At 44.9% G+C, this 26,246-nt stretch overlaps 1 protein-coding gene across 2 annotated transcripts in view; it reads left to right on the top strand.

Moving 5' to 3' along the window:
* The first annotated feature begins 10,559 nt into the window (after positions 1 to 10,559).
* SLC7A1 (solute carrier family 7 member 1) overlaps positions 10,560 to 26,246 on the top strand; it is a 40,741-nt gene continuing 25,054 nt past the window's right edge. The window contains exon 1 of one of the 2 annotated variants that reach the window (XM_033087055.2): positions 10,560 to 10,865. In XM_033087055.2, the coding sequence (XP_032942946.1) occupies positions 10,736 to 10,865 (130 nt within the window). In that variant the 5' untranslated portion in view covers positions 10,560 to 10,735. Of the gene's footprint in view, positions 10,866 to 11,062; positions 11,288 to 26,246 lie in introns of those variants that run through there. The other variant, XM_042778979.1, reaches the window with a different exon arrangement.

Genomic DNA, 26,246 nt, shown 5'->3' with positions numbered 1-26,246 from the left:
CCTGCAGCAACTCTAACATTTTGCAGCATTGACAGAGGTTGCCAGCAGATGCAGAGCACACATGGGTGATCAACCCCAAACCAAACTGGATATTTGTTTGTTTAAAATTGGATACAGATGCCCAAACTGGTGTGGTGCTAAAAGCAGTTTTATCAACACTGGAAGCAACACCATAGGTAAGACAAGACATGCAGTAAACACTAGAGACTACACAAAGTGATCTTAAAAAAGAAGGGTGTGAAATGCAAACTCAGACAAGTACCAAAAAGTGTGTGTAAATTTGTTACATTCACAAATGTGTATGTGCAGGAAACAGAGTCTCTTTGTTATTTGAGAAATCCTCCTAATCCTCCTAATCTCTTTGTTATTGGGAAAATGCTGAATTTCAAAAGAAGGGATGGGCACCAAAGGAGACTGAAAGGAGGGCAAGATCAGAACTCTCTGATGGAGAGATTTTAAAGGATTCCTGTAAATGTGTTGGAAGGGAGTGATTTCACTACATGCAAAGGGAATGTTTTCTTTAGGATATACTTGATGCCAGATATTTTTCTACACTTCATGGTCAGAAGGTCTCTGGTAAGGCTGTAAAAAGGCAGCACATGTTTTTTTGCATTCTTGTCTCCAACCACTGCTTAATTTGCATTCAGCAGCTCAACGGTTTCAACAGGCCAACCAACTGTAGTTTCTTTTTGTGGGGAAGGATGGAGACTGCCCGCACAGAACTTTCAAAGAGCATCTCAAGCAAACAGCTATCTACCATAGTGCTGGTAAAGATGATGCTGCATTTGGGCAAAGAACTGGAAACAAGGCCCCTTCATTCTGCGTCTCATATACTTAGACCTGGGAAAACAAAGCAGCAGAGACTGTGCCAGCACACCGAGCTGGTCTGACACCAGCTGGAGCACTTGGGTTAAAGCAAAGTGACAATAATAGAAGACAGCTGCAATATGTTTATCCTGCCAGAGAGAAAGGTTTACAGAAAAACATGTGTCTCATCTTCCTCAAACAACACCTGGAAGTGGCATAATACAGAGACTGAAAAAATGGGAAGCCAATCTCTTTTTTCAGGGGGAAAAACTGTCCTGCTGTAAGGGCAACACTTGGTTGGCTGAAGCAGCTCTGGGCAGAGCCAGAGGAGAGATTTGTCCAGGGTGCAGATATTTCAGCACAAGTGCCAACACATACACCTCAAAAATCAATAGGACATTTTAAATCAGTGAGGTTGTTTATTTATGCTGGAAGCTGTGTGTTGTGACCATTTCAATTCTTACTTGCTATTACCTTTGGCTCGAGGAAGAAAACATGAGGAATTGCCCTCTTTAAGGGAGCCTGGCAAGAGCCAGGCAGAAAGAGCTGCGCTAGCAGAGCTGTGTCACGCAGCCCAGAGTGGCTGGATGTCAGGCTTTGAAAGGAGCCTGTCCCTGTCTGTGTCCTTTGCTAGGACTGATTGCTGAACATATTTAACTTTCTACCATTTAAATGTACAAATGACAGCTCCGTGACTCAATTAATAGCTCCAGTGCTCCTGGCCTGGCTGTCTCCCTTGAAGGGCAGAAGGCAGATTTCTGTGACTATTAATGCTCCTGTAATGCTGCAGACTTGTTTTAATTTTCATGATGTGGCACTCCAGACCCGGAGCACTCTCAGCCGGCTCTCCCAGACTTGCTTTCCTATTGTGCTCCCTCTTTCAGGGCACTGTGTCATGTATCTCATTCCTCAGGGACAAAGAGCCAAACTGTTCCTTTTGTTTAAAAGGAAAATTGCATTTCTGATAACACTAAATTTACCAGGAATCAGCTCACTAGCTCTGAGGAAAGGGTGTCACAGTGAACACCCATCTCCTCCTCAGGCAGTGGGACCCACTCCTGATTTCCGCCAGCAATTCTCTGCCATCTGTCATGGAGTGACTGGGCAGGGTGGGAGCCCAGGGCTCCTCCTGACTGAGGTCCCTGCTCAGAGCTGTAGCAGCCCCAGGACATCCCCAGCCGTTGTCATTGTGTCACTGGGCAGGAATTCAGTGCTCCACCGTGAGGGAGTGCACAGGGCGGTAGAGACAGAAATGGTCTTGTCAGGCTCAGTGAACCCTGCGCAAGGTCAGGGCTCCGGGGCAAGTGGTGGGCCTGGGTTTTCCCAGTGATGGAGACAAGTTTTCACATAACACTTCCCCTGCTTGCAAATACCAGAAGAACCAGGCCTGTTTGGGGTGAAAACATTGCATAAGGTGATCAGGTATTTTCTGTCAGAATTCAACTCTGCCAGAACCTAAGAAACAAAACACAGTGGGGGAAGCTGGAGACAGCAAACACCAAGCTGCTACATTTCAGAGACAGCAAGGGTCTAGGAGGACAGGGCAAAGATCAGAGCTGCCTCAGATGTTATGCCTCAAACACATGTTTTTTTACTGAGAGACTGGAGGATGATATGTTGGTCTGGAGAAAAGTATTAAAGGCTACCAGTGGGAGGGAAAATCTGGGGAATTTCTACATGGCACCACAACTGGGTGGAACATAATTACTCCTCTGGAAAAGAAGCATAAACAGCAGTCAAAACCCATGAGGTCTTAGAGAATTTAATGGAAGATATGTGTACTAAAATAAAGCCATTATTGCAAACCTAGGAGAGGGTAGTAAACAACTAAGAATGTCCAAAGAGCAATGGGCCACATTAGGCAAGCATAAACAGGAATCACCACACGCACAAAATTCCATGCTGCATTTTCATTGCCATCTTCAAGTCTCCTGCAAGGGTAGCCCTTTCTCCTTGAAGACTGCATAAAATGCTCCTTCATTAATTCCTGATTGTAGGCAACCATCTCAGAGCAGGAGAGGGAGACAAAGCACAATGGCTGGGCAAAACCCATGAGCAAGCACAAGGTACAGATTTTGCTGGAAGGTTAGTGAGCAGAGATACTGGAAACACGTTCCTGTCTAGGAAAGATGTCCATGTCTGCTTCTCACTGCCTTGACACGGTGCAACTTGAGCCAAGGAACTGAACAGAAGGAAGCAATCTCAGAGATGCTAGCTTGGGAGATGCTGGTTTCAGGCTCCACCCAGGCTTTGCCAGCCCACCCTGCACCAGAGGGGCTGTGAGACTCTAAAGAGAGAAGATACGGGCCTGAACTGTCACATCGTGGCAGGGTTATTGAATACTGAAGGAGAAATGCTGTGTTTGAAGGGATGGAAAAGGCTAAACAAGCCACCTGAAGGAGAAGATCTGATCCGAAGTTCTTTGTGACCGGTAGGGCAAACTACGGATCTGGAAGGATCTACTGTTTCAGGAAACTGGAAGAGTTTTTCTGAAGGACAGTAGATAGGGGAATACTGGCAAAAAAAAAAGAAAAAAAGCCTTTTGCTCAGAGGAACAAAGCTTTGGTAGCCAGGAACAGATGGCAAATTGGTAAACCCACGTAATATAGGGCTTGTTGTGGTTTTGGAATGGTATTCTTCAATTTAGTAGTACCACTAAAATAAAATAACACATCGTCCCTCCCCATCCAGCTGGAAGCACAGAAAGCAAAGAACATGGGTTGAGATAAGAACAAGTCACTGGAAAGAGTAACGAGATAAGAAAAACAAACAGTAATAGAAAAAAATATTAATTATAAAAGTTATAAGACAAAGAAACAATTTACACAGAAAGCCCTGACAAATACCGACCAGCTCTTCCCCGCCACACCCCACTTTCTCCTGACTGGAAAAAAGTGCCCTTCACCATGGAAACCAGAAAGTCCCTCACCCCTGGCCCCAGCATCTGGCATGAGGTGGTATAGAATAACTTCCTAGCCATGTCCAGAACACTCCAGGCTTCCCCTCCTCTCAGCTACTGCAAAAATTAACTCTGTCCTGGATGGAAACAGGACATTTATGTATCAGCAAGAGCATGAGCTGTGGAGTGCAATGACCCCACTTTTCATGAAGCAACGGGAAGACCAAAAAGATATTTCCAGAGGGTGTGCAGTTTTTGTGGGGGAGATGATGGACATATGTCAAATGGAGGACGAACAAAGTTTTCTTGTATTTCTGGTATAATTAAGGCGGTTCAACTAAAAGCTGCAGTAGTGGCTTTTTTTGCAGGCAGTATGCCGTATTTGGGAACCTTTAAATAAGGAGGAGGGTGCTTTTCCTTTAGGAGCATTTCTCCCAGGCCACATCCAGGAAGGCTGCTCTCATGGCAGTAAGAGCCAGCCTTGGCATAATATGATTTGAGCCGGTGCCCCACCGTGTTTTCCCCACTGGAGGTGTCAGGGGGGCTCAGCAGTCACCCTGCTCAGCATCTGACCTGGCCAAGGTGTGGGAGACTGCATCAGCCCCACTAGCACTTTGCAAACTGCATCCACCTTATTTAAGCCAGCCAAACCACCCAGCCTCACTGGAGCACAGTCTTTGGGTGGGAATGGATTTCCCCTTAGATGTTTTCCCTTTTATGTCATGGGTACAATGTAATTTCTGGTGGAGAAACACAACCACCACCTCTATGAAACACAGGTATTACACAGCTACACACACGGTCGAGGTTTTTGCTTTACTTTATTTTTATATCAATAAAGGAGAGTTTGTAGGGGGTTTCTTGGGGAATTTCTCCATTAGCCCAGTAGGAAATCCCACGTTGCCTGGAGAACGTGAAATAAACTAAGAACTACACATGCATTTAGGTACCAACATCCTGCTGAAATTGGAGGATTTAGGTGCCCAAATGTCTTTGTGGGTCGGTTCCTTCTTGGAGAGAGGAAGGCTCGGTGGTGGGAGGTCAAGCCGCGGAAGCGAGGGTCTGTCCAAGCCGGCAATTCCTGCTGTGACAGGAGCCCCCCGTAAACGCTGGGGACAGGGTGAAGCCCCAGCAACACGCGCTGTTAGTTGAGCCTGAGCCCCGCGGAGCAGCCGCCGCTCCCGGGGCCGGGATCCCGCTGAGGGCAGGGCGCTGGAGCAGCGGGAAGGCAGAGCGGGAGGCGGGCGGCAACGCCCCGGCCGCCCGCACGGGGGCGCCGCAGGACGGAGCGTGGGCTCTGAGCGGGATGGGCTCGGGGTAGGCCCGGGATAGGCCCGAGATAGGCCCGGGGTGGGCCCGGGATGATCCCCGCGATGATCCCCGGGCGGGAGGCTGCTCCTGCCCCACCGATTCCTGGGGATTCAAGGTGTGAGCACGCCCTTGGACCCCAGCACGGTCCAGTTGAATCATTCCCCTGTGCTTAGCGGTGGTGGTCACAGGCGCAGCCTGCTCGCCAGTGGCGTGGCTTGCCTGGTCTTTTCCCAGAAACCATCACCTAGAGCAGAGAGACAGAGCAAGAGATAAGAATTTATCTATCATGGGTTGCCTGGGTTATCAAGGGAGACTGGAAATTATGTGATACCATCACAGTTTGCTCCTGCTAAAGAAGAGAGTGTCTCTAATTCAGGTAGGAAGGCAGAAATAACAAAACCTCTCTATTACTGTGAGGACTAAGCTGGGGAAAAAAAAGAAACAAAAAGAAACAGCAAAAATATATTCTCACTGGAGAATATTTAAGCACTATTTGGTTGCAATCCTGTGCCATGTGCTCTGCAATGACCCTGCTTGAACAGAGGCTGGACCAGATGCCCCACTGTGGTCCCTTCCAACCTGACCCATTCTGTGAAGAGACTGCAAAGGGTGTATGTGAGCAATGTAAGAGGGCCACAGAGACAAGATGTGAGTATGGAAGAGCATGGCACAGAAAACCATGGTGGTGTGCTGGGTGAAGGACTGGCTGAAGGGCAGAGCTCAGAGGTTGTAAAGTGAAGGGGGCACATCCAGCTGGTGACCAGTCCCCAGTGGTGCTCCTCAGAGATCGGTTCTAGGGCCAGTTCTGTCCCTGTACTTCCCAACGACCTGGATGCAGGAGTGCAGTGCACCATTACTAAGTTTGCTGGTGATACCAAACTGGGAGGTGCTTTTGGCTTTTATGAGGAACAGGGGGCTTTCCAGAGGGATCTATGCAGATTGGAACACTGGGCTATGATTTATAACTTGAAGTCCAAATGTCAGATTGTGCACCTGGAACAAAGTAATGCCAGACACGAGTGTGAACTGGGAGAAGAGCGTCTGGAGAGCAGTCCTGCAGAGAGGGATCTGGGGTTCATGGTGGGCTCAGTGTGAGTCAGAGTTGCAAACACAAGAATAAAGGGATGTGGTATGATACTTGTGTATTTCCACAAGCAAAAGGGCATATATTTGGGATGTAGTTTTGGTAGTGAACATATAGGACTAGTTACAGTAAAAAAAAAATCAGATCAGAGTCTTGATAGCATTTCATTAGAATGGGGAAGAGGTTAAGAAAGATCTTTCTGGGTTTTGTTTGTTTGTTTCTTTGTATGTTTTTCCACTGGGAAAACATCAAGAAATTTACAAAAAGTAGGGACTGGAGTTAATAAATTTGGAAAGCTCTGGGGTTGCATATGAAGGTGTATGAGATTTTACATCAGAAGTAGAAAATCCTTCTGGAATTTGCATGCTAAACAAAGGGGAAAACTGACAAGGACATTCTTCAGAGTTACCTGGATAATTGACTGTTCAAGGAAGGATACTAGGTGTAAACATTCTATGGGAACAGGTCAGCCAGTCTATGCAGCTATGTTTTGAAGGTCAAAAACTGTAGGAATACAGAACCAAATGCCAAAAGTCAAGCTGAGTTAGACCTTGCGAAGATGAATGAGGAAAGGTTTGTTGACTGTATAAATAGAAACAAAATTTAAAAAGGAGGAAGTGGGGCTGCTCTTTACAGGCTGAGATCAAACACAGTATTTGGATCACACTTTGGATCATCAAGGGCCAGACCTAGGGGGGTACACAGAATTGTAATGCCAGGAAGTTAATTTAGCTCTGGGAACAAAATGTACAATGCTGAGGAAGATGTCTTATTCTTCTGGCTAGTAAATGAAAGAAAGTCATGTTCTGGGGGCTAAAATCTACAAAACTGGTGTGGTGTCTGAACTGCTCATGAGGAAATGCCAAGCCAGCCACCTGTCCAAAACCGTCTTGTCTGATTCTAGGTTCACAGCAAAACTCCAGCTTCCCTGGCTACACCTGTATCAGCAGATAAAAGATGGTGAGGGCTCAGGATGGTGTACCAATCCTCAACTGCCCATGGTGTTAAACAGTTCCTGCTATAGGTATGGTCTAAGTAAGAGAGCCCTCTCCCAGGAAATGCCTGTGCAGTTTTTGGGGTAGCATCAGATTGCTCTTCCCAGTCAGCAGTTTGGAAGTGGTCACCCTGCTATGGAGTTTTCTGTAGAAGAAGAGGTTTTACTGTATGGATGTAAGCTGTGCTGTGCTCTGTACGCTCAAAGACAGAGAACAAGCCCACCTTCTTTTGTAGCAAAGTCTAGCTTCTGAGACTGGGATGATACAAATGATTCAGATGTTGTTGGGACATCTTGGATGACCTCAGTCATGTACTGTTGGAGGTCATTAACCACTGGATAGCTGTTTTTGGTGAAACTGGTAGATAACTGCTGCATTTCTCCATTTACACATTTTGTTACATCTTCACATTTGGCTTGATAAATTTTGCAGGAAACATTGAACTGCTTAGTCAAAAGCAGCTCTGCCCTTCTCACTGCCTTATCTATCATGATGGTGTGGTAAACAAGGCAGTATTCATCTCACACCTAATTTCACACATCCAGCCCACATCTGTTCTTGATAGTTAAACATAGGGCATGTCCCTTACCACTGTTCCACAAACAGCTGTATTGACTGCTTTTTTATTAGTCTACTAAGCTTGCTGAAGACAGAAAATGCTTATGGAACAGAATGGTTCCATTAGCATTCCACACTATTACCTTCCAAAATAGGTTGCTTGTATGTAAACAGAGAATGGCCACAGGCCTGTGCTAACAGCTCTTGTATCTAAGGATTATTTGAGATGCTGTTAGTTGGTATGGATGGGTTCCACAGATTAAAATTAACTAGGACAGGCTGACCAGCTGCTTAATTAAAGAGCAAGGAAAGATTAAGGTGCGACAAACTATTTTTGAATACAGGGTGTAATTCTAGCAAAAAGAAGAGAATTTTCAGAACCATTGCTTGGTTAGGGTTTTTTCCTATTAATTGGTACTTGGTGTTCTTAGGTACTTTAGCTTGGCATAAAAGAAGGGATTCCTTTTTAAACAATTTTCGGAACCATTGTCTCAGACCACCACTCCCCTTAATTATGCAATCACATCTATTAATAACACAGGAGATGAACAAGGGCTCTATGGAAATGACAGGCAGAAGCAGATGGCAACATGACAGGTATAGCTGTTGATCTCACAGAGAGCAGCTGATGAAGAAACACAGCAGTAAAACATTGTTTTAGGGGTTTTTGTGAATGCTTACCCCCAAAGTGCCCTTCATCCTCTCCAGTGTGTAATTGTTAATGAGCATGTGCAATTGTAATTGACATTAAACAACTTCTTTCTTTCTTTAATGTTTATGCCTTTGCCTCTTAATAACTTAAGGATGTTCTACTACTCTGTCCTGGAAATGAAAAACAATTCCTTATACTTTTCTTTAATGAATGTGGCTCCTACCAGCATTTTTTCAGGATGACACCAAGTAGATGGTTAGAAGTGTAGTTAAGTCTCAAAATAAGCACTGTACTAAAGTTTTGATTGTACAACATATGTTTCAATTAAGGTGCTCTATGAGAAAGATGCAGTTCTTTTGGGTAGATTTTTTATTTCATTAGTACCATTAGTCCCAAGCAACAGTCTCACATGGCTTTTGGGATCCACTGTAATTATCCCAATCTCTTTCTAAACAGACTTGTTTAAGTTGCAAAAGACCTCTAAGATTACCAAGTCCAACCATTAATGCAGCACTGCCAAGTCACTACTAAGCCATGTTCCTCAGTGTCCCTACATATCAGAATGGTGACTCCACCACTTCCCTAGGTTGCCTGTTGCAATGCTTGACAACCCTTTTGGTGAAGAAGTTTTTCTTAATATCCAATCTAAACCTCCTCTGATGCAATTTGAATTGCTTGCTCAGCCAAAGGTTCTTCACTCCTTATTTGGTTTTCTTTCCTTAACTATAATTCTCCTCCTTTCTAGAATTCCACTTTATTTTGGGACAGTTTCTTCAAGATTCACGTTCAGATGCTGGCTTATCTTGCAACACACTGTACAGTTTTCCCATAGTGGTCCTTATGAATGGTAATGGAAATGGGGTCTTGTCAAGAATGACACAGATACCATGCTGTTCTTCCAACATCCACAGCTCTTTTTGGGCTGTTTGTCCTGGTTTTGGGGTCAGCCCTGGCAGTTTAATCTACAGTGTATTGTCCAGACTGGGAACACTGTACTTCATGGGAGGTAATGTCAAAAGCCTAATACAAGACCACCAGCGTCCATCCCCGGGCTGCACCAAAAGCTGCATGGCCAGCAGGCTGAGTGTGATTCTCCCCTTCTACTCTGCTCTTGTCAGAGCCCACCTGGAGTGCTGCATATAGTTCTGATGTCTGCAACATAAAAAGGACATGGAAATATTGGAGCAAGTCCAAAGAGCGGTCAACAAAGCTGGGAAGAGGACTGGGACAACTCTCCTGTGAAGACAGACGGAGAGAGTTGGGGTGGCACTGAAATTAACCGGATATAAACTTTTTTAGCACAGTTCTGAGTACTGGATAGCAGGCATTATTTATTACAGCATGCTGGGCATTTGAAGGATATTTCCTCTAATCGATGCCCCGGATGTTAGATGTACAGGTTTTATCATAAACACTGATTACATATTCATTAGCTATTCCCTTTTCCTTGACTTTATTTTACACAGTCAAAGTCCTTCTATGGTTCTTTGGGGTCACTCTTCAAAGTTCAGTGTCCTTTTTAGGAGGCTGTTCTTTCACCCCTGCTTTTGATTGAGTACAGTATCATTGTTTTGCTTAACTTTTACTTTTTCAGCCTTGAGCTGAGCTGGCATCCTGCTTGCGTTTTGCATGATTTCTGTTTGCCTGAGGTACATCCTTTATTTCTCCAAGGCTGTGCTGTTCTGTTCTACTGTCCTTGGTAAGAAGTAAAATGTTTTTCCTTATCCTTATCAAGTGAGTAAAATGCTCTTCTGCTGTCCTTATCAGGGACTGTTCAGGCTGGAGAAAATGTTGTGTGCAGACCTCACAGCAGCCTTCCAGTATCTTGGGGACACCCACAGGGAAGCTGGAAAGGGACTCTTTGTCAGGAACTGTAGAGACAGGACAAGAAGTAATGCGTAAAAATTGAAAAGGGGGGAATTTAAGTTAGCTATTGGGAAGAAATTTTTTACTATGAGGGTAGTGAAACACTGGAAGAGGTTACCCAAGCAGGCTGTGGATGCCCCGACCCTGGCTCTGTTCAAGGACAGATTGGATAATGCCTTGAGCAACCTGGTCGAGTGGGAGGTGTCCCTGCCCACAGCAGCAGAGTTTAGGACCAGATGATCTTTAAGGTCCGTTCCTAACCTTTAACATTCTATGATTACCCACTGCATCCATTTCACGCAAGCATCTCTTGTTCAACCATGCTCTGTAGAATCCATCAGCCCTCAGGTGTGCGCTATAGCTGAATGGATGATTCGGGAGCATGAGCAGAAGAAGAAAAACCGAGTGGCTTTCCAGGGAGCTGGTCTGTGAAGCCCCTTTCTGCCCCGCGGAGGGGGGCATCTCCTCCTAGCAGTGCCCAGGTTCTCCAGCGGTTTTCCAGCTGCGCATTCCAAGTTCCCCCCGCTCCCCTTCCAGGGCTGGCCTCCATCGCAACCCCCTGAATGACGTGCCTCCCATTCATTGGGAGCTGGGGCCTGGCGGGCCGGCCCATCGCACAAGGTCTCAAGCGGCAGCGGGGCTCTGGGGGTCGGCGCTGCGCTGCCTCGTCGCCTGCCCGAGCCCCCCGGCAGGGTGAGTGTGGGACGGAGCGGGCGGGGGCCCCACGCGGTGCGTCCATTTTGCGCGGTGCGGCGGGCGCGGCGCAGCGCTGCGCGCTCCCGGGCCCCGCGGCACATGCTCCGCTCTGCCCCGCTCCCCTGACCCGCTCCCCTGCCCTGCTCCCCTGCCCTTCTCCCCTGCCCTGCCCTGGCCTCACCCCCAGCCCGCGCTGCCGGGGCCGTGCCGCGGCCCCTCTGCCGCCCCCGGCATGCCGCCGGGGAGGCCTTTCTTGGGAGCGCAGCTGCCTCCGGCCGTGCCTGCCCTGTCCCCAGAGTGGGGCTGGGTAGCATGGTGGCGTGTGCCTGTTCCCGAGCTAATCCCTTTTTCTGCTGATCATCTCTCTGCGGTGCGAGCAGCGGCCCAGGGAACATGCTGTGCTGGAGGTGAAGGCCCAGGTGCCCAGGAGAGACCCTGCGCCATATCCCTGGCAGCCTTTCCAGGGTGGCTCCGAGGAGCTGCTCTGCTGTGCTTTGCTTCTTTCGTCAGAATGCAAAAGAGATCAGAATGCAAAAGAGACTGAGAATTTACCGAGAACGCCGCTATCGCCCATAGGGCCCTTAGCGCTGGAGCTAGCTCCATATCCCGGGAGTTCTTGCAGTCTGCTGCTCCCGAACCTGCTTCTGTGACCAGGACAGGGAGTGACCTCCATTTGGTTTGTCGTTTGGTTTGTTTGGCGTTTTGCAGCCAGCTCTCCTGGCTAACAGATGGGTCTCATCTTCTTTTTGCATATGAATGTGTGAATGTGGGTGGAAGATGGAGTGGATTAAGGGGAACCCACTGAAAATCCTTAAGAGAAAATTTATATGTAGCTAAGGCTGGAGGGGAGGATTGAGACTGCATAGGGAATTGATAGTTCTGTCGTCAGCTGCTAGAAACCTTAGTTTTGGAGCGAGATTGTGGTTTTTAGGTCCTGTATAGACTCAAGACAGAAAGGCAATTGCAGCTCTACAGAGGCTGCACATCTGGGCAGAAGAGTTGAGGTGATGGTGGTGCTGAAGGTTCACGAGTTAACTGGCTCAGCCCAGTGGTTTTGCCACTTGCCTGTGGTCATTTGCAAGTGTTACTTTGTGCTTCAGTAGCAACTGCGTGGTGAAGTCCAACATCAGCTGAACTAGCGGATACCCTACCCTGCCTCCCTTTGCTCACCTTTGTGGGCTCCTAAGCCATGGGGACAAGTGGTGAAGATGTGGTCACACGTGGCAAGCAGGTGTCCTGTGGGACCCTCTGCAGTGGCACAGCAATGCCTCTTGAAGCCATTCATTTACTTGCTGATGCGTGATTGTCTGCAGCTTAGAGGCAAATGCAATGAAAACTTGGAAAGAACAGGCAGAAATTTATCCATAGAGTCAGGTACTGTGTGGACTTCTGTTGCCTTCAGTTGCCTGAAAAGTTTTTTGGACAAGCTTTCCGTATAATGCCAAAGGCTCTATAGCTGCGAATGCTGACCCTGGCACAAAGCAGGAGCAAGCTTGTGCATTGCCACAAGCTTTGTGAAAGTTACTTTGCCTTCACGTACTTCAAGTATCTTGCATTTTGGGCGATCTGACAGGGTCAGACCTTGACTGTGCTCCGTCACGTGCATACTTTAGATGGTCACATTGGCTTTAAAATAAAACCTTTTCTTGGGCAGGGGAGCTAATGGGTGTTTAGTTGCTGGCCTCTGCCACTTTGGTGGTATTTGTAAAATTTTGAACCTTGTTGCTTGTGGAACTGTGCTTAACGGCAAGGAGGTGTGTTCAGAAGGCACTTCTTGTTTTGAGTGGTCTGTAACAGAAACTTGAGGCCTACTAGGCTTCTAATTCAGGCAGTTCGGTTGTGAGTGTGGGTGAGACGCTGTATGCTCTTGACTCCTCGTGGAGTATATTCTTTTCTAAACGGAAGGAATTAGAGAAGAGGAAGCCTAGTCACTCTTTAACCAGTTACTTGAGAAACCAGTTCCAAGGTGTATTGGTGTATTGTTGAAAGATTTGTCACTCCCTCTTTTTTTTCTTCTTTTTTCCCGTCTTTTTTTTTTTTTCTTCCTCCTTTTACGTGTGTAATCTGTGGCCAGATGGCAGGTAGTGTTCATTCTCATGGTGGTGTACCTGAGCTCTGTGCCTCTCCTCTGCTTTCAGTTGTGTGACGCAGTAAATGGGTGGATTTGGTCATCCTGGAGTCCTTTCCCAACTTTAACAATAATGTGATTCTCACATGACAGGAGCAAGTTCCAGTCTACCTGGTGTTGAGCGCAGTTGCTGGCCTGGTGTGTGCAAGAGAGAGGAGGGAAAAAGAGTGGTGGGAAAAGAAGAAAAAGCAGATGAAAAAGAAGAGAGGCAGAAATATGGGTCAAGTGAAGGACGGTAGGGGTGTTACTGCAGTTACTGCCCCCGCTATCTTTAGTTCACTCTTGATCTAGCAAGTTCCTCAGCCTTGAGGACAGGTTAATGAGACTTGGGTAGCCTTTCAGATATATCACTTCCAATTTTATCCCAGCTTTAAGTGAGTAGAAATCGAAGTGGTAAGTTTAATTCTCTTCTCTTGACCCATATATGTGATGCTAAAAAGCATCAGTGCAGAGTGGGGCAGGAGGACAAGAGAGAGCGTTAATTTGTCTGCAGATGTGCTGGGTAGATGCTGGCTTGATCCTTATGGGATATATTGGCTCTGCCATCCTGGTGACAGAGGCACATGGGGATGTGACACAACCCCTTTGCTGCTCCTGAGGATGAGCTAAGAACCCTGCTGACTTAACTATGTGGAAAAACTAATGCTACTTCCCATCAGCATTGAGGCTGCGTGGTGTGGAGTGCACTTCAGTGCTTTGGTCGGAGTTTGGTTGGGGTCAGCTGCAATCGATGCTGACCCAGAGTTCGTAATGCAGGGTGGGTGTTCTGTATCCTGGATGTTTGTTCATTACCTGTTATATCCCCACTCTTCATTATCCCAGGATCAAAATCCTTGAAAATCTTTCATGTGCTGAATGGTGTTGAAGCTGGCATTCATCTGGCTGTACGTATTCGTCCGTGTCCAAGGTGGTCAGCCAGGAGAGGGATGGACATTCCTGGGGTGTGATTCACCTCAGCCCAGTACATTTAAGCAAGTGAATTGTGACCTGGCATGCTCATATACTCATCTACTTTCCACTGAGTATAAAAGAAAGCATGAATGGTCCAAGTGTTTTTCTCAAGAAACTTGTGAGGCTCTTGGAAACCTCAAGGTCTTTGGGAAGAGTTACAGCAGTTTTGCCATGAGGGTAGGTTTGTTTTGGTACTTGGGCACTCCCTCCTTAGTGCAGTTGTTGCAATGCTATTGGCTACTAAAACCTACTCAAAAAAAAAAAAAAGGGAAGAAGGGAAGAAAAAGGCATAACTGAGTCAAACAAAACAAGGGGGCTATCACTTGACATATCATGGGCCCTCTAGTTGCAGGATTCTTGACTATTGCCTGTGGTTCCTGGGTAGTTTGGGGGTGTCAGGGATCAGGAGCTGGGGCTCCCACCCTGCTGCTGTGGTTTGTAGAAATCTGATGCCTCTTGCCCTGGCAATACTGGCTGGAGCTGCCTTCCCTCGATGGTGAGTCAGCAGCTGCTGCCCTTGCCAGGGTCCCTGATGCTGCTAGAGATCACCATGCTAGTGGACCATAAATCCCATGAGTGGCATCAGAAGTGCCTGATTTCAGAGTTTCCGAAATAGAATATTGTGAGATGTTTGGTTCTAGGTACATGTTTTCAGTTTCTTTTTGGTTTTGTTGTTGGTCTTGTTTTCTTTTTTTCTTACTCAAGTGAAAAACAGTTCAGAAAACTTCACAATAATGCAGGATCCTTCATTCAATTTTCCTGTAAATCTTACCTGTACCTCAGTGCCTTCTGTGCCGTATCTTGATCTCTTTTCTGAGAAATCCATGTGATTGCTATATTGACTGAAACAATGAATTTATTAATCTACTTTGTGCTAGTATTTAGCATTGTATTTTCTTACTCCTCTTTCTCCTGCCTCTTTCTGACATGAGCAGTAGCTCTTGGGTCCCTTTTCATGAGATTATCAGTGAAATGTCTCACCAGGCTTTCCTGAGCTGTACAAATTTCATAATTCACTTTTGCTTTATTTTCTGGATCCTTATAATTAATTTGTATCTTTCCTTGCAGATGTTAGTGGCCCATTTAATTTTTAGTTTACAAGGATGGGGATTTCACTTAATATCTTGACTGTAAGACATTGCACTAGTAACTGTGCTGCTCTGTATCTTGACAGTGGAGCATGTTGATTCAGTGGTTTGATTAAGACAAAAGGTGAGTTTACCCTGAGTTATGATGCAGTGCCACTCTCCATTGCTGTGAAAGAGATGCCATGCAAAATCACCTTTTAATTTTATGAGTAAAACATGCTGACATTAGGGCTTGTGGGAACTTGCTTCCAAAGGATCCTTTGTCCCTAAGTATTTACTATGAAATCTGGAGTCAGTAGGCAAAATCAATCCTGGAAAATAAGAAGGGAAGGGGAAAAAGAAAGTACAAGCTTTAAACCATAACAAAATCAGTCCACTTTAATGCTAGTCATAGTTTCATTTGGGAATGCTGATGTAGGAGGTTTATGTGGATGTGTATGCAGCAAGAGTAAATGCACTGTACAAGAAATTACTGTGATTTGAAAAATGAACTGTTACCTTAAGCTGAATAATAGCTTGCTTTTGTCAGGTGACAAATTCTTAAAATAAACTAGTTGGAAAAAATGCATTTGTTTGTAGAACTAGGCTGTTTTGTTGAAATGACACTTTTATAAAGCAATTTCAGTGTTGTATCTTTAGAAAATATTTCAGAGGGAATTAGTTATCGGAGGTAACCAGTCTTTTATCATTAGGTTGCTGATTAAACTTTACTTGGGGTTGCACTCTGCCTGACAGCTGGTTGATGACCCATGTGATAAAATCTCCAAGCAATGGGTGCTACTGTATGCCACGTTATTTGTTTTTCTCCCTCCAAAAAGTTCACAGAACAGGGTGACCTGTAACACAGGTGATGTGAAGACACTTAAGTCTCACACAGCAGATTCAGGCTGGTTTGTGTGCCTATAGCTTCCAAAAGCTGAGAGGAGGCCATTGAGAGAATCACAGCACTTGGCTGATCTAGGTTGAACTGCAGAAGTGCTGCACCATTGCGTGTCGTCCGTGCTGACTACAGGTGCATTAGGCACGACTGTCCTGACTGTACAGTTGGCTGGAAGAAAGGAGCAAAATGTTCTGGTACTGCAGGCAAAACAAAGGCACAACACCCAGAAGTCATCAAGTGGATGATGGATTAGGGTGGAGGTGCTACACAGAAAGGAGAAAAACAATAGGTGTTAGAATTTTTTGGAAGTGAGAACTTCTGTGAAATGGGAACAGAAATTTGGCTTCTAGCAGCTTTATTATTCAGGAAAGGTACCAACACAAGCAATACAGTGAAAAGTGTAACAGCTAAAAGAGCTGCAGCAAAATGTTTATGCTTTGCTTTGGAAGTACTAGGATCAGTGCTTGGACAATCTTGAAATGCGAGGTTTTCTCCAGAAAACACTATTATTTTTGAGGAAAGCAAGAGTAAGGAGGAGTTGTTACTCTTGTGAGAAAAGTGCATGTCTGAGTTGTGACAACCTCTAAGACTGTTCAAAGACTTTGACCATCCTTTTGTTAAGTGTCCACAGAAAGACCAGTCAAAATTCATCATGGTGTTTTCGCTTCAGCTGGTCTAGGTGCAGTCCTGTCTTCTGTCTTGCGTGCCTGTCTGGTGGAGTTTTTGTAGATGTTCACTAGAGTACTGCAGTAGCCAGGGGAAACAGGTAACTCTGAAGGGTCATAACTCCCATCTTTCCTCCAAAGAGAAAAGCTAATGGCTGGAAGTGCCTGTCTTAGCGTGTTTGTTGCAGAGGAGGGTGAGATGATACTTTAAGTCCCCATGTCTGCTTTGGAGTGGGGTGAAGCTAAACTTGGTTGGCGTGTGAAGAAACACAAGGATGATGCCCAAAAAAACCTTACACAAGTGATGAAACCTCATTGTTGTGCTTTGGCTACTCCAGATAAACCGTCACAGATGTTAGAGCACTTTTGAACCTGTTTTTTCCTTCAAAGGAAATACCTGGAGAGCAGAACAGCATGGTGTAGGGCACAAAACAGCAGTGCTTTGCCTTTCATGCTCCTGTTCAGATCCTTGGGGGGAAGATGGTAATTATCATTTGTTTCACTTACTTTGCTTTAAAAGCACCTATTTTCTTTCGCAAGTCCCAGTACAGGGGAGCTAAGCAGAATATTTACAGCCAGTTGTTTGTTTCCTTCTTGCCGTCACTTAAAGCACCTTGTAGCAGAAGAACTTATTATACTTCAAAGTTTCTTTTTCTAGGTAAGTGACATGGGGAGAGATGGCACTACATATTCTGAGAGGTGTTGCATTATACATTTCACCATACATCTCCCAGACTGTCATATCTAGGTCTCTCTGTGTATTCCCCCAGTCCCATAAACATAATTAGGAATGATTTCCTTTGATGCCAGAATAATGATGTGGAAAAATATAATAATGTTTTTGGAAGTTGTGTAGACTGGATGATGTTAGTAGTTTTTCTCCCAATAAAAAGTGTGTACTTACTCCAAACACTGTATTTTGCTGATAGGGACACAATTATTTTCAAGGATAGCAGTATAACTTCCCTTGACAGGACTGTGTGCTGCGTGCCTTCACTTACTTTTGTCACTTGGCTGAAGGAGCATTTTTTGGGATAGGCCAGGCTTCTGCATGAAGGGCAGGGAGGTGCAGTTAAATTCCAATACATTCAGAAAACTGATTTTAACCTACAGATTGGAAAACTACTACACTGATGAGATTGAATAAAAAGTAGATGACAAAACTGGTTTTGTGCTCATGGGAGTTAATTACTTCCCTAAGTTGACTTGTGCTTCCAAGGGAGCCTGAACAAGATTTCTTCATGTAGAGATGTGGGTTGCAAGACCTGGTTTTTTGCCACACAGATGTCAAAATAAACTGTAAGGATGTCTACAAGGTAATGCTTCTCCTTGTGCAAACCAGGGACCTGAGTCTGTGGGGTATGTTGTAGTAGCCTCGTGGCTAGGTTCAGGCCAAGTCTGCCAACTTTTTTGCATTTCTTACCTCCTGGTACTGTCCCTGCTGTCACTTCTTCAACTGTCACATCCAGCAGCTTTCTGCCCAAGCCTCTCTTGGGGCTGGCCAGCATGGAGCCCTGTGTTGGGGTCGTGCAGGATTCTTCTGCATTACATTGGCAGCAGTGAGATGTGAAATAAGTGGCTTGTGGTCTGGCTCACAGTTTGGCTGGTCAGTGTAATCTTTGCTTTTTGGGGGAAAAAACCCCTTAAAATACCACAAACTTCAGCAAGTCTTGCTTTGATCTGAAAAAGGAGCAGGAAGTCTTCTGTCATGCTTTTGATAGAAGTTCTGAGATAAATATTAAATGGACTGTGTTTGGACGCCTTTTTTCCCCAGTCCTTCCCTATAAGAAGCCTTCCAGCCATGAAGGTTTGGGTTAGGTGGAGGCAAAACTCTACTTAAACAACAGCTCTCCCGTCCTGGAGCAGAGAGAGCTGAATGGTGAACATGTGCCTAAGAAAAGAGTATTTACTCAAAGCAAAAAATCCTCCACACCTACCTCACTGTGAAATTTAATTCCACATCAGTGTTCTAGCTCTTTTCTGATGAGATTTGTTTGACTAGAATTTATCAGAACTAGGCTGTGATACCTGTGTGTGAAAACAGGAATGGTTGGTTGCCCCACTGACGTACTAATCAAACATCATGCTTGTATGATTTGCCATGCTCTGTACTTACAGTAATTTCACGATTATAAGCCGCACCATTTTGACTAAAATTCTGGTCCGAACCCAAAATGCGGCTTATAATCAGGTGCGGCTTATATATGGGCAAAGAATGAAAAGTTGCTATTTTAGTTTGGAGGACAGGAGAAAGGCTGAGAAAGGCAGGAGCTTCTCTTTGAAATGGAGAATGTAAACCCCCTCCCTCCAAATTATTATCATTTTGAAATCAAGCAGCTCTCAGGCAAAGATATGGGAATTAGGAATAACAGTTCTTTTCTAGGGAAATTAAAATAGAAATATAGTACTACAAAGAAACAAACTCCAAACCCTGACAAAGTCAGAGTACAACCTGACACCCCGTCAGGCAGGGTGTTGGTAGCAGTCCCATTAAATGGTGGCTGCATCCTCCTGCAGTGACAGATGTGATTCAGTTGGAGCAGTGCTCCTGTAGGAGGTGCAGTTTCCCTCTAAAGGTCCAGTGGTGATGTGGAGAAATCTGGTTTTCCTCTGGAGTCCAGTGGAGAAAGGGGCTCCCTTAGTGTCCCAAAACCTCTGTTTTTATCTTGGTAAGAAATGTTGGGCTCTTTCCCCTGACTGGAGCAACTTCCAATGGGATGCAGTAATTTTATCAGTCACACAGTGGGACTCAATGGGCCATTAGCAGAAAATGACTGGCTGGAGGAAGGATGGGTTGTGAAAAGATAAAGAACAATGCCCTGCCTGGTTTCAATGGATGGCCCATTAGCAGAATATCTGCTGTTGAGATAAGGATCACTGTCCCCACCCTCAACAGATGGTGATAGAACAGATACCTTTTATCACACTCTGTATTGTAATGTGCGGCTTATAATCAGGTGTGTCTTATGTATGGACAAAGAAAGAAAAGTTGCTGGCACTCGGAAGTTTTTTGAGGCATTTTGTTGTAAATCTATCAGTTTAGGAGCTGTCAAGTCTTTGTAGTGATGGCTTGTGGAATAATTTGCAGAATACTTATGAGACTGATTTTTTTTCCATGTAGCCCTGTACTTTATCTCCTCCGGTCGACCTCCTTCCACCATCCTCAGCTCCCATTTGTCTGTGCGTGTATTTCTGGACTACACTGGTGTAGGCATATCCTGTATTCCTGGCAGCCAGGCTCTGTTACTGACCTGCACAACCAATTCCCATCCCAAAATGACGATCCCTGATGAGGCATGTGTGGAGAAGAGGAGTCGTTTACAGGCCCAACAAGTTGGAACCTTGCTATATCCCAGTTACACTGGTAATGTGGCCACACCATTGGTGCTCAGCATGCCCTTATGCCTTTGATTGGGCTACCCAGGCTGCCTCATTTAGGGCTTCCTCATGTGGGAGCGTCTCATGCTGTTCCAAGGCAGCTGAGGCATTGGTGGCCCATCCAAGCCATGCGCTGTTGTCTCCTTCAGCACTGAGTGACCCTGATCATGGGGTAGGTCTAGTTAATGGGCAATATGAGTTGGATCAGATAGTAGGATGCAGTCATTGCTTTCATTCCAGTGTGCATCAGGGCACTGTCTTTCAGGGGAAGGCCTTTCTGAAAAACTTTACAGTGGCAATTACTTGGAAGAGCCACGCCTGGAACAGCAGACATGCAGCAGCCTCTCTGCTGCAGGAGTGGATGTGTCTGCACATGCTAGCCAAGGGTTGTAAAGTTCTTGTCTGAGCCTGCAGTGATGAGCATGTGATGCTTGGAAGGAGCTAATCCCTCCCCAGCCCTTGAATTATGGCTGGAATGTGGGAATACTGAATATAAAAGCAAACATTTTAACTGCTTTCACAGTCATTCTCTCTTTTGTATGGTGTAAATCATAGTCGCAAAAAGCTTTAGTATTAGGTCTGTAGTCATGCAAACACTCTCAGAAGGTTGTAATGTATTTTTAAATTCAGCTGGTGTGTTCAATGAAAAATTAACTTTGGTTTCTTCAGAAAAGGGAAGTTTTTCTTAATTCTGCTGTGTTGAGTCACTCTCCAACAGCCACACTGGAGTGTAGGGCTGGCGAGGCTCACTTGGAATTCTGCATGGAGCAAGCACTTGAATGGCCTGCAAATCAGTGGAAAAACTCCTGAATTAACAAAAAGGTATTCTAATTACTTGTTTTGATTGCAGAAGCCTAAAGGAATGATGAAGCATAATTTGAATTTTTATAGAATCCTAGAATGGTTTGGATTGGAAAGAACCTTTGAAGTTCCATGCAGTCCAATTCACCCGCCATGGGGTTATTCACAGCCCAATCCATTCTGACTCTGAATGCTTCATTTGCATACACAGTTACCCAGGGATAGCAAAACGTTTCTCAGAAGCCTGCAATCACCTTGGCATAAGGCAAGGAGCCCCATGACTTAACCACATACAATTTCTGTTCCCCTTCCACCCTGAATGAGTATGTGTCCAGACCAGACTGAGTTCTCCCTTAAGCGGGCTGTTCCTCCGAGGTTTGTTACAAAGTGTTTTTTCTGAAAAAACTGTTCAAACTCTTCCATCTCATTCACAGAAACAGCACTCCTACTTTCCCTGCAAAGGAAAGGGATCTTTTGTTTTAATTCAGTACCCTTTATGGTAATGGCAGAAGTTTTTAATTGGGACAGCATTTTTTTAATTTGGACAGTTTTTTAATTGGTGCAGCAGTGCTGGGAGTGTGGCTGTGGGAGAGATGTCTGATCTGCAGACACGCTGATCCACAGGTCCATGGTCCAGGATGCTCATGGGTCTCTTGGCAAGGGTGACCAGGGTCTGCAGCTGCCTCATGGTCCTGCCTCCAGCTGAAGCTGCCACTGCCCTCCATAACCAACCTGCTGACCTCCACCTGCTCCCTGCTGCTCAGGGACGTAACAAAGTCCAGTTATTTATATAACCCACTTTGATCTGTCCCTTGTCTGCACCTGAAAGTCCCAACTCGGCCGTGCCCTTCCTCCTGGTGAAATAATGGTGTTTGGGGAAGTCTTCTCTTTGCTTTCTTCTGTCAGTCTCATTGGATGTGTCCCATGTCTGTGCAGGATACTTTTTGTTCTGCATGAAGTTGGGGCTCTTAATGTTTTGTTTGTTTCCCTGCTATTGTTTTAATAACAAACCAACTTCTGTTACTGTCTAACTTATTTCCTTATCCCCTACGGGACATTTCTCACCTTCTTCCAAGCACAGTTGTCCAAGGACCGCAACTGGTTTATGCTGAATGGCATGACCAGGGCTTTCGGCTAAGCAGAGGTCTGTTTTCATTCTATCTGGATTTAAGGAGACAGAAGCTCACTTATTGAATATTGTTTCCCAGAGCATTAATTTTTTTCTGCTCAATACCAAGACTGAATTCCCAGCAGATTATGGATGATGGGTTGTTTCAAGTGAATCCCTGCCAGTCTGTCTCAGGCTTTCGTTTGGGAAGTTTAATTATCAGTGGAGATCCCCTTTGGTGTTATGACAAATTGAGGGAGTTAAATCAAGCAATCTTCTTGCAAGGTGTAATTTGAGGTCATGCTGAGGAACTCTTTGAAGAGGCTGTACTAGAGCTGATGGGAGACTTTTCAGTTAGTTGCTTTTTCATCAGAAAATAGTGATTCATGTAATTAGAGAGGTGTGATGCCCTATAATAGCTAGGCAGGCAGACATTTCCTTCACTTTTTATCTCTGAGGAGCTGTGGATGGCAAATGTGCTGCTGTCCTCCTCAAAACATCCGAGTGCTGTTTTGAGCTGACAGGATCCTCACCAGCTGAAATTTGAAGTGTGGGCTAAAAGGGCTGAGAGCACTGCTGCAGGCACCTTTGACTGGATGGTGCTTCTCAGATGGGAATCTATCCTAGAAACTGTCACATCCCTCTCCTCTGCCCTGGCTGTTGCTTGTGGTGGCCTGCCATTCAGTCAGCTGTAGTCAGTGTTGAGTTTGTTTCAGTGGTGGTGGTTTTCAGCATGATTCCCCGGGTGGTTGTTCTGGTGTAGCTATGGGATGATAAGGCAGTAGTCTGGGGAGAGGAAGATCTGGTTTCATGATTTAGCCCTGCCAAAACAAACGTGTTGTCTGACTGCACCTGTTTTCCCTGTTTTGAGGCAGGGTGCACCATATCCAGTTGGAGTCCAAAAGGTGTTTCTTTAACCTGTTTTTGCAACACTTGGGCAGTGGAGATCTGATATTGTACCCTGTCCCAACCTTTTGTTGCGCCTGCAGTTGGAAAGTGATGTAGCATCAAATTCCCCACTGCAAATTAAGCATGATATTGTGTATGTTTCTGCAGTAGGGGAATTAGTGTCTATCCAACCTTTTCCCTGTTGAATGGCTTACTGTGTGCTACATTTGATGATAATCACAGCTGGAGCTTTGTGCAGAAGAAAGGATGTCACAACTTCTGTTTCAGAGATTTTGAAGCTTGAGCTCTGAGTGTTTGAAATACTCTTCTCATTACTTCCACAGCAGGAACCTCCCTCCTTTACTTTGGTCAAAAATGACTACTCATTTCAAAATGGATTTTGTGTATCATCACAAATAACCCAGATTGACTTTTCTGCAGGTATTGAGACAAAACACTGAAGTTAGGCTGCTTTGAAATTTTGGGGAAGTTGAGAATTCTTACCTGAATTTGTGGAAAGGGATGGTCTTTGCCATCTTGAAAGTGATTTTCTGACCTTGGTACAGCCAGTAGCCATGGCAGTTTGGAAAGCAATTGGGTGAGCAGCAGCACTCTGGTGTTCTCCCATGGCAGTGATTGAGCGCACCTGGAGAGGAGTGGGTGATGATGCTTTGAAAATAATACTCAGGAAATTGAGGAACAGAAACCTGCAGCATGCCCAGCTGTCGGTGACAGTGGGCTGGTCCCCCAGCACTGCCTCCCTCGTAGTGTTAAAGGATCTGCTCAACAAAGGAGAGTAATAAGATCCCCTTCAGACAGGCAGTGTGCCTTTAAGCAGGTGAATAAGATTGGGTTTTGCGTACACTGTACACCCACACCCGTGTGTGCCTGTGTCTTTGTTTAATGTGTTGTTTGTATTTAACTGCCTGACTCCCTTCCTTTGTGTAGCAAATGCCTTGCTAGTGGCTGATCTTGATTTTTAATGACAAAATTGGCAAAGAATTTAACATTAATGTCTATACATATATATATATATATATAAGTATATACACTCAAATGTAATCTATATTAAAATATATTGAAGTATATGCAAACATTTGCACACATATTAAAAAAAGTAATGATAATCAAGAAGGAAACAATTTAGCAGCACATAGACAATACCTTCCTTTTCTGGTTAAAACACTTCAGCAGGACAACATCTCTTCACGCACAATGAAACAAACACAAGGAATTGCAACTACTTGGGTGGCTTTTGGCTTGGACTCCTTGTCATTGTTGCTGCTGTAGTGAGATAACTTCCAGTTTTGCATAATGCTTGGTCATGCCTTTACTTTCACTGACCTCTTTGCTGGTGGCTGCATCTGCAAATGGCTACAATCAGTGTCTCTGAGTTGGTCCCTAGCATTTGTCCCAAGCGTGTCTTGTCTGAACTGCCTGCCTTCTCCAGCACAACTGGTGGGGACACTTGCAGGGACACAGCCAGACACAGCTTAGGGTCTGATGCCACATCCTTTGCTTCTGTTTCTAAAAGGCTAGAGATAAGTGCTCAAATATCTATTGGGAAAGTTCAGCATCTTCTGTAGCCATCTTGACTCTGCTCTGTGCTTGTTGCAGAGTAACATAAAACATTGGAGTTTTTCGATGCAAGACATTTTGGAAGGACATATCTGACACAATTCTTACTTTGTACAGGAACAGATTACACTTGAGACTGGTGTGCCTTGGTGACTTGGTTTTCTGAATAATGCTTCAGAAAACATTCAGGAGATTTAGTCTGGTCCATTACTTTATGACCTTTTGCATTTAGAAGTCTGCAGTTAAATCTGACCCCACCAAAATACCTGTAATGCTAACAGCAGTAGTAGGAATTGAGGTTTTCCACCTCTTTTCTTCTGTAGGACTTCTGTGTGAATGATATTGCCTTGGGGATGGAAGCAGCAAAATCAACCTTTTGAAAAAGCCTCCCAAAGGAGTTTGTTACTTATATGTTGATCAACTGGTTGGCATCATCATTACATGCTTGTTTGGGGACCATGTTTGAACTAAAAATACAGGGTCAAAACCATTCCGCATTGTCAAATACAGCAGCATGGTGCAAGCACAAGCTCTTTGTTCTGCAGACTTGTAGCAGTGATTATACAACTGTGTGGAGGATATTTTTCCTCAGCATCGTTTTGGTCTTCAGCAAATGTCACATTGTCCACAGGAAGGGTACTGATGACAGTAGACATTTCCATGTGTTTCAAAATGGATATAAGCATATGTGGGACAATGTTGAATGAGGTTTTCAGCTCACTTGTCCTCCAAGGAGATGTCTGGAGACTTTGTTGGACATGCGGCAAGGTTAGGCATAGGTTTCCTTCTTTCCTTAGTAGAAAACTCCTTGTTCAGCTTAATCAGCTTAAGTTTTATTCTCTTCTGCAAATTGAAGAGAGGAAAATTCTCAGGAACAGTGATGCCTTGAAATAGGTAAGAAGTGGCGTTTCAGAAGTTCAAACAACTTGCAACTTGAGGAAGTGATAGTATTGCTTATGTAAAATGGTGCCTTGTCAGCTTATTTTTACACATGGTGTTGTATGTTTAGCTGGACAGATGTTTATTATGGTTTACTTTTTGCTGTTAACCACATGGCAGATTGCTTATTTTCTTACGGGTTTGAGGAATGGGGAAGGAAATCTATCAACCTGATATAATAGGTATGTTACCCATTAGATAAAAGGAGGAAGAATATCTTATTTTATTTGAAAATACAATAGTCAAGACGCAAAAAGTTGGACAGGGAACAAAAGTAATAAACATAAAATGCACTGTAAATAAAACACCAGTAGCAGTTGGACTATTGAAGTTGGTGGGAGCTTTGCCATCAACTTTAGTGGGACAGGATTCACCCAAGGATGTGGCCCCAGGCCTGGGGTCCACCCTGCTGGGCTACTTGGGCGTGTCCTTTCTTCCCACCACTCCCAAAGACTTCTGCTCCAGCCAAAACGTGGAGCTACCCAAAGCCTTGGGGTGAAGCCATTTCCTACTCAGGGTCTAAATGGCTGGGACTTGCAGTTCAGTGTTTCTCATCAGAGAAACCAGGGTTAAGGCAGGGCTGAGAGCTAGAGGGCATGTGCAGAAGAAAACTAATCTATATTCATTCAGATTCATGTTTCCTCAGCTTGAAGGTGGTTAGGTACCATCTGGTAACATTTCTGGAATAATTTATATTGTTTTATGTTATTAGGACTGTATTATGCCACAGGAATACTGACTGCATTAAAAAAAAAAAAAGGCTCATCTTTTCAAGTGTGGTTGGGAGTGGAACCAGCCCAGAACAAAGGGTCACTTCAAAGTCAAGGATGACTGTTTCGGAAGGCGAAATCACAGCTGGATCCAACTTCTAAGGAGGGGAAAAATCATAATCTCTGCCAAAATCAACCTTTGATACACTTGCAAAGATAACAAATTATAACAGAAGGTTTTGGGCAGAGATGTAATGATTCTGT

The sequence above is a fragment of the Catharus ustulatus genome, chromosome 2 (assembly GCF_009819885.2).
Source record: "Catharus ustulatus isolate bCatUst1 chromosome 2, bCatUst1.pri.v2, whole genome shotgun sequence".
NCBI lineage: Eukaryota > Metazoa > Chordata > Aves > Passeriformes > Turdidae > Catharus > Catharus ustulatus.
This window is presented reverse-complemented; position numbering and strand designations above follow the sequence as displayed.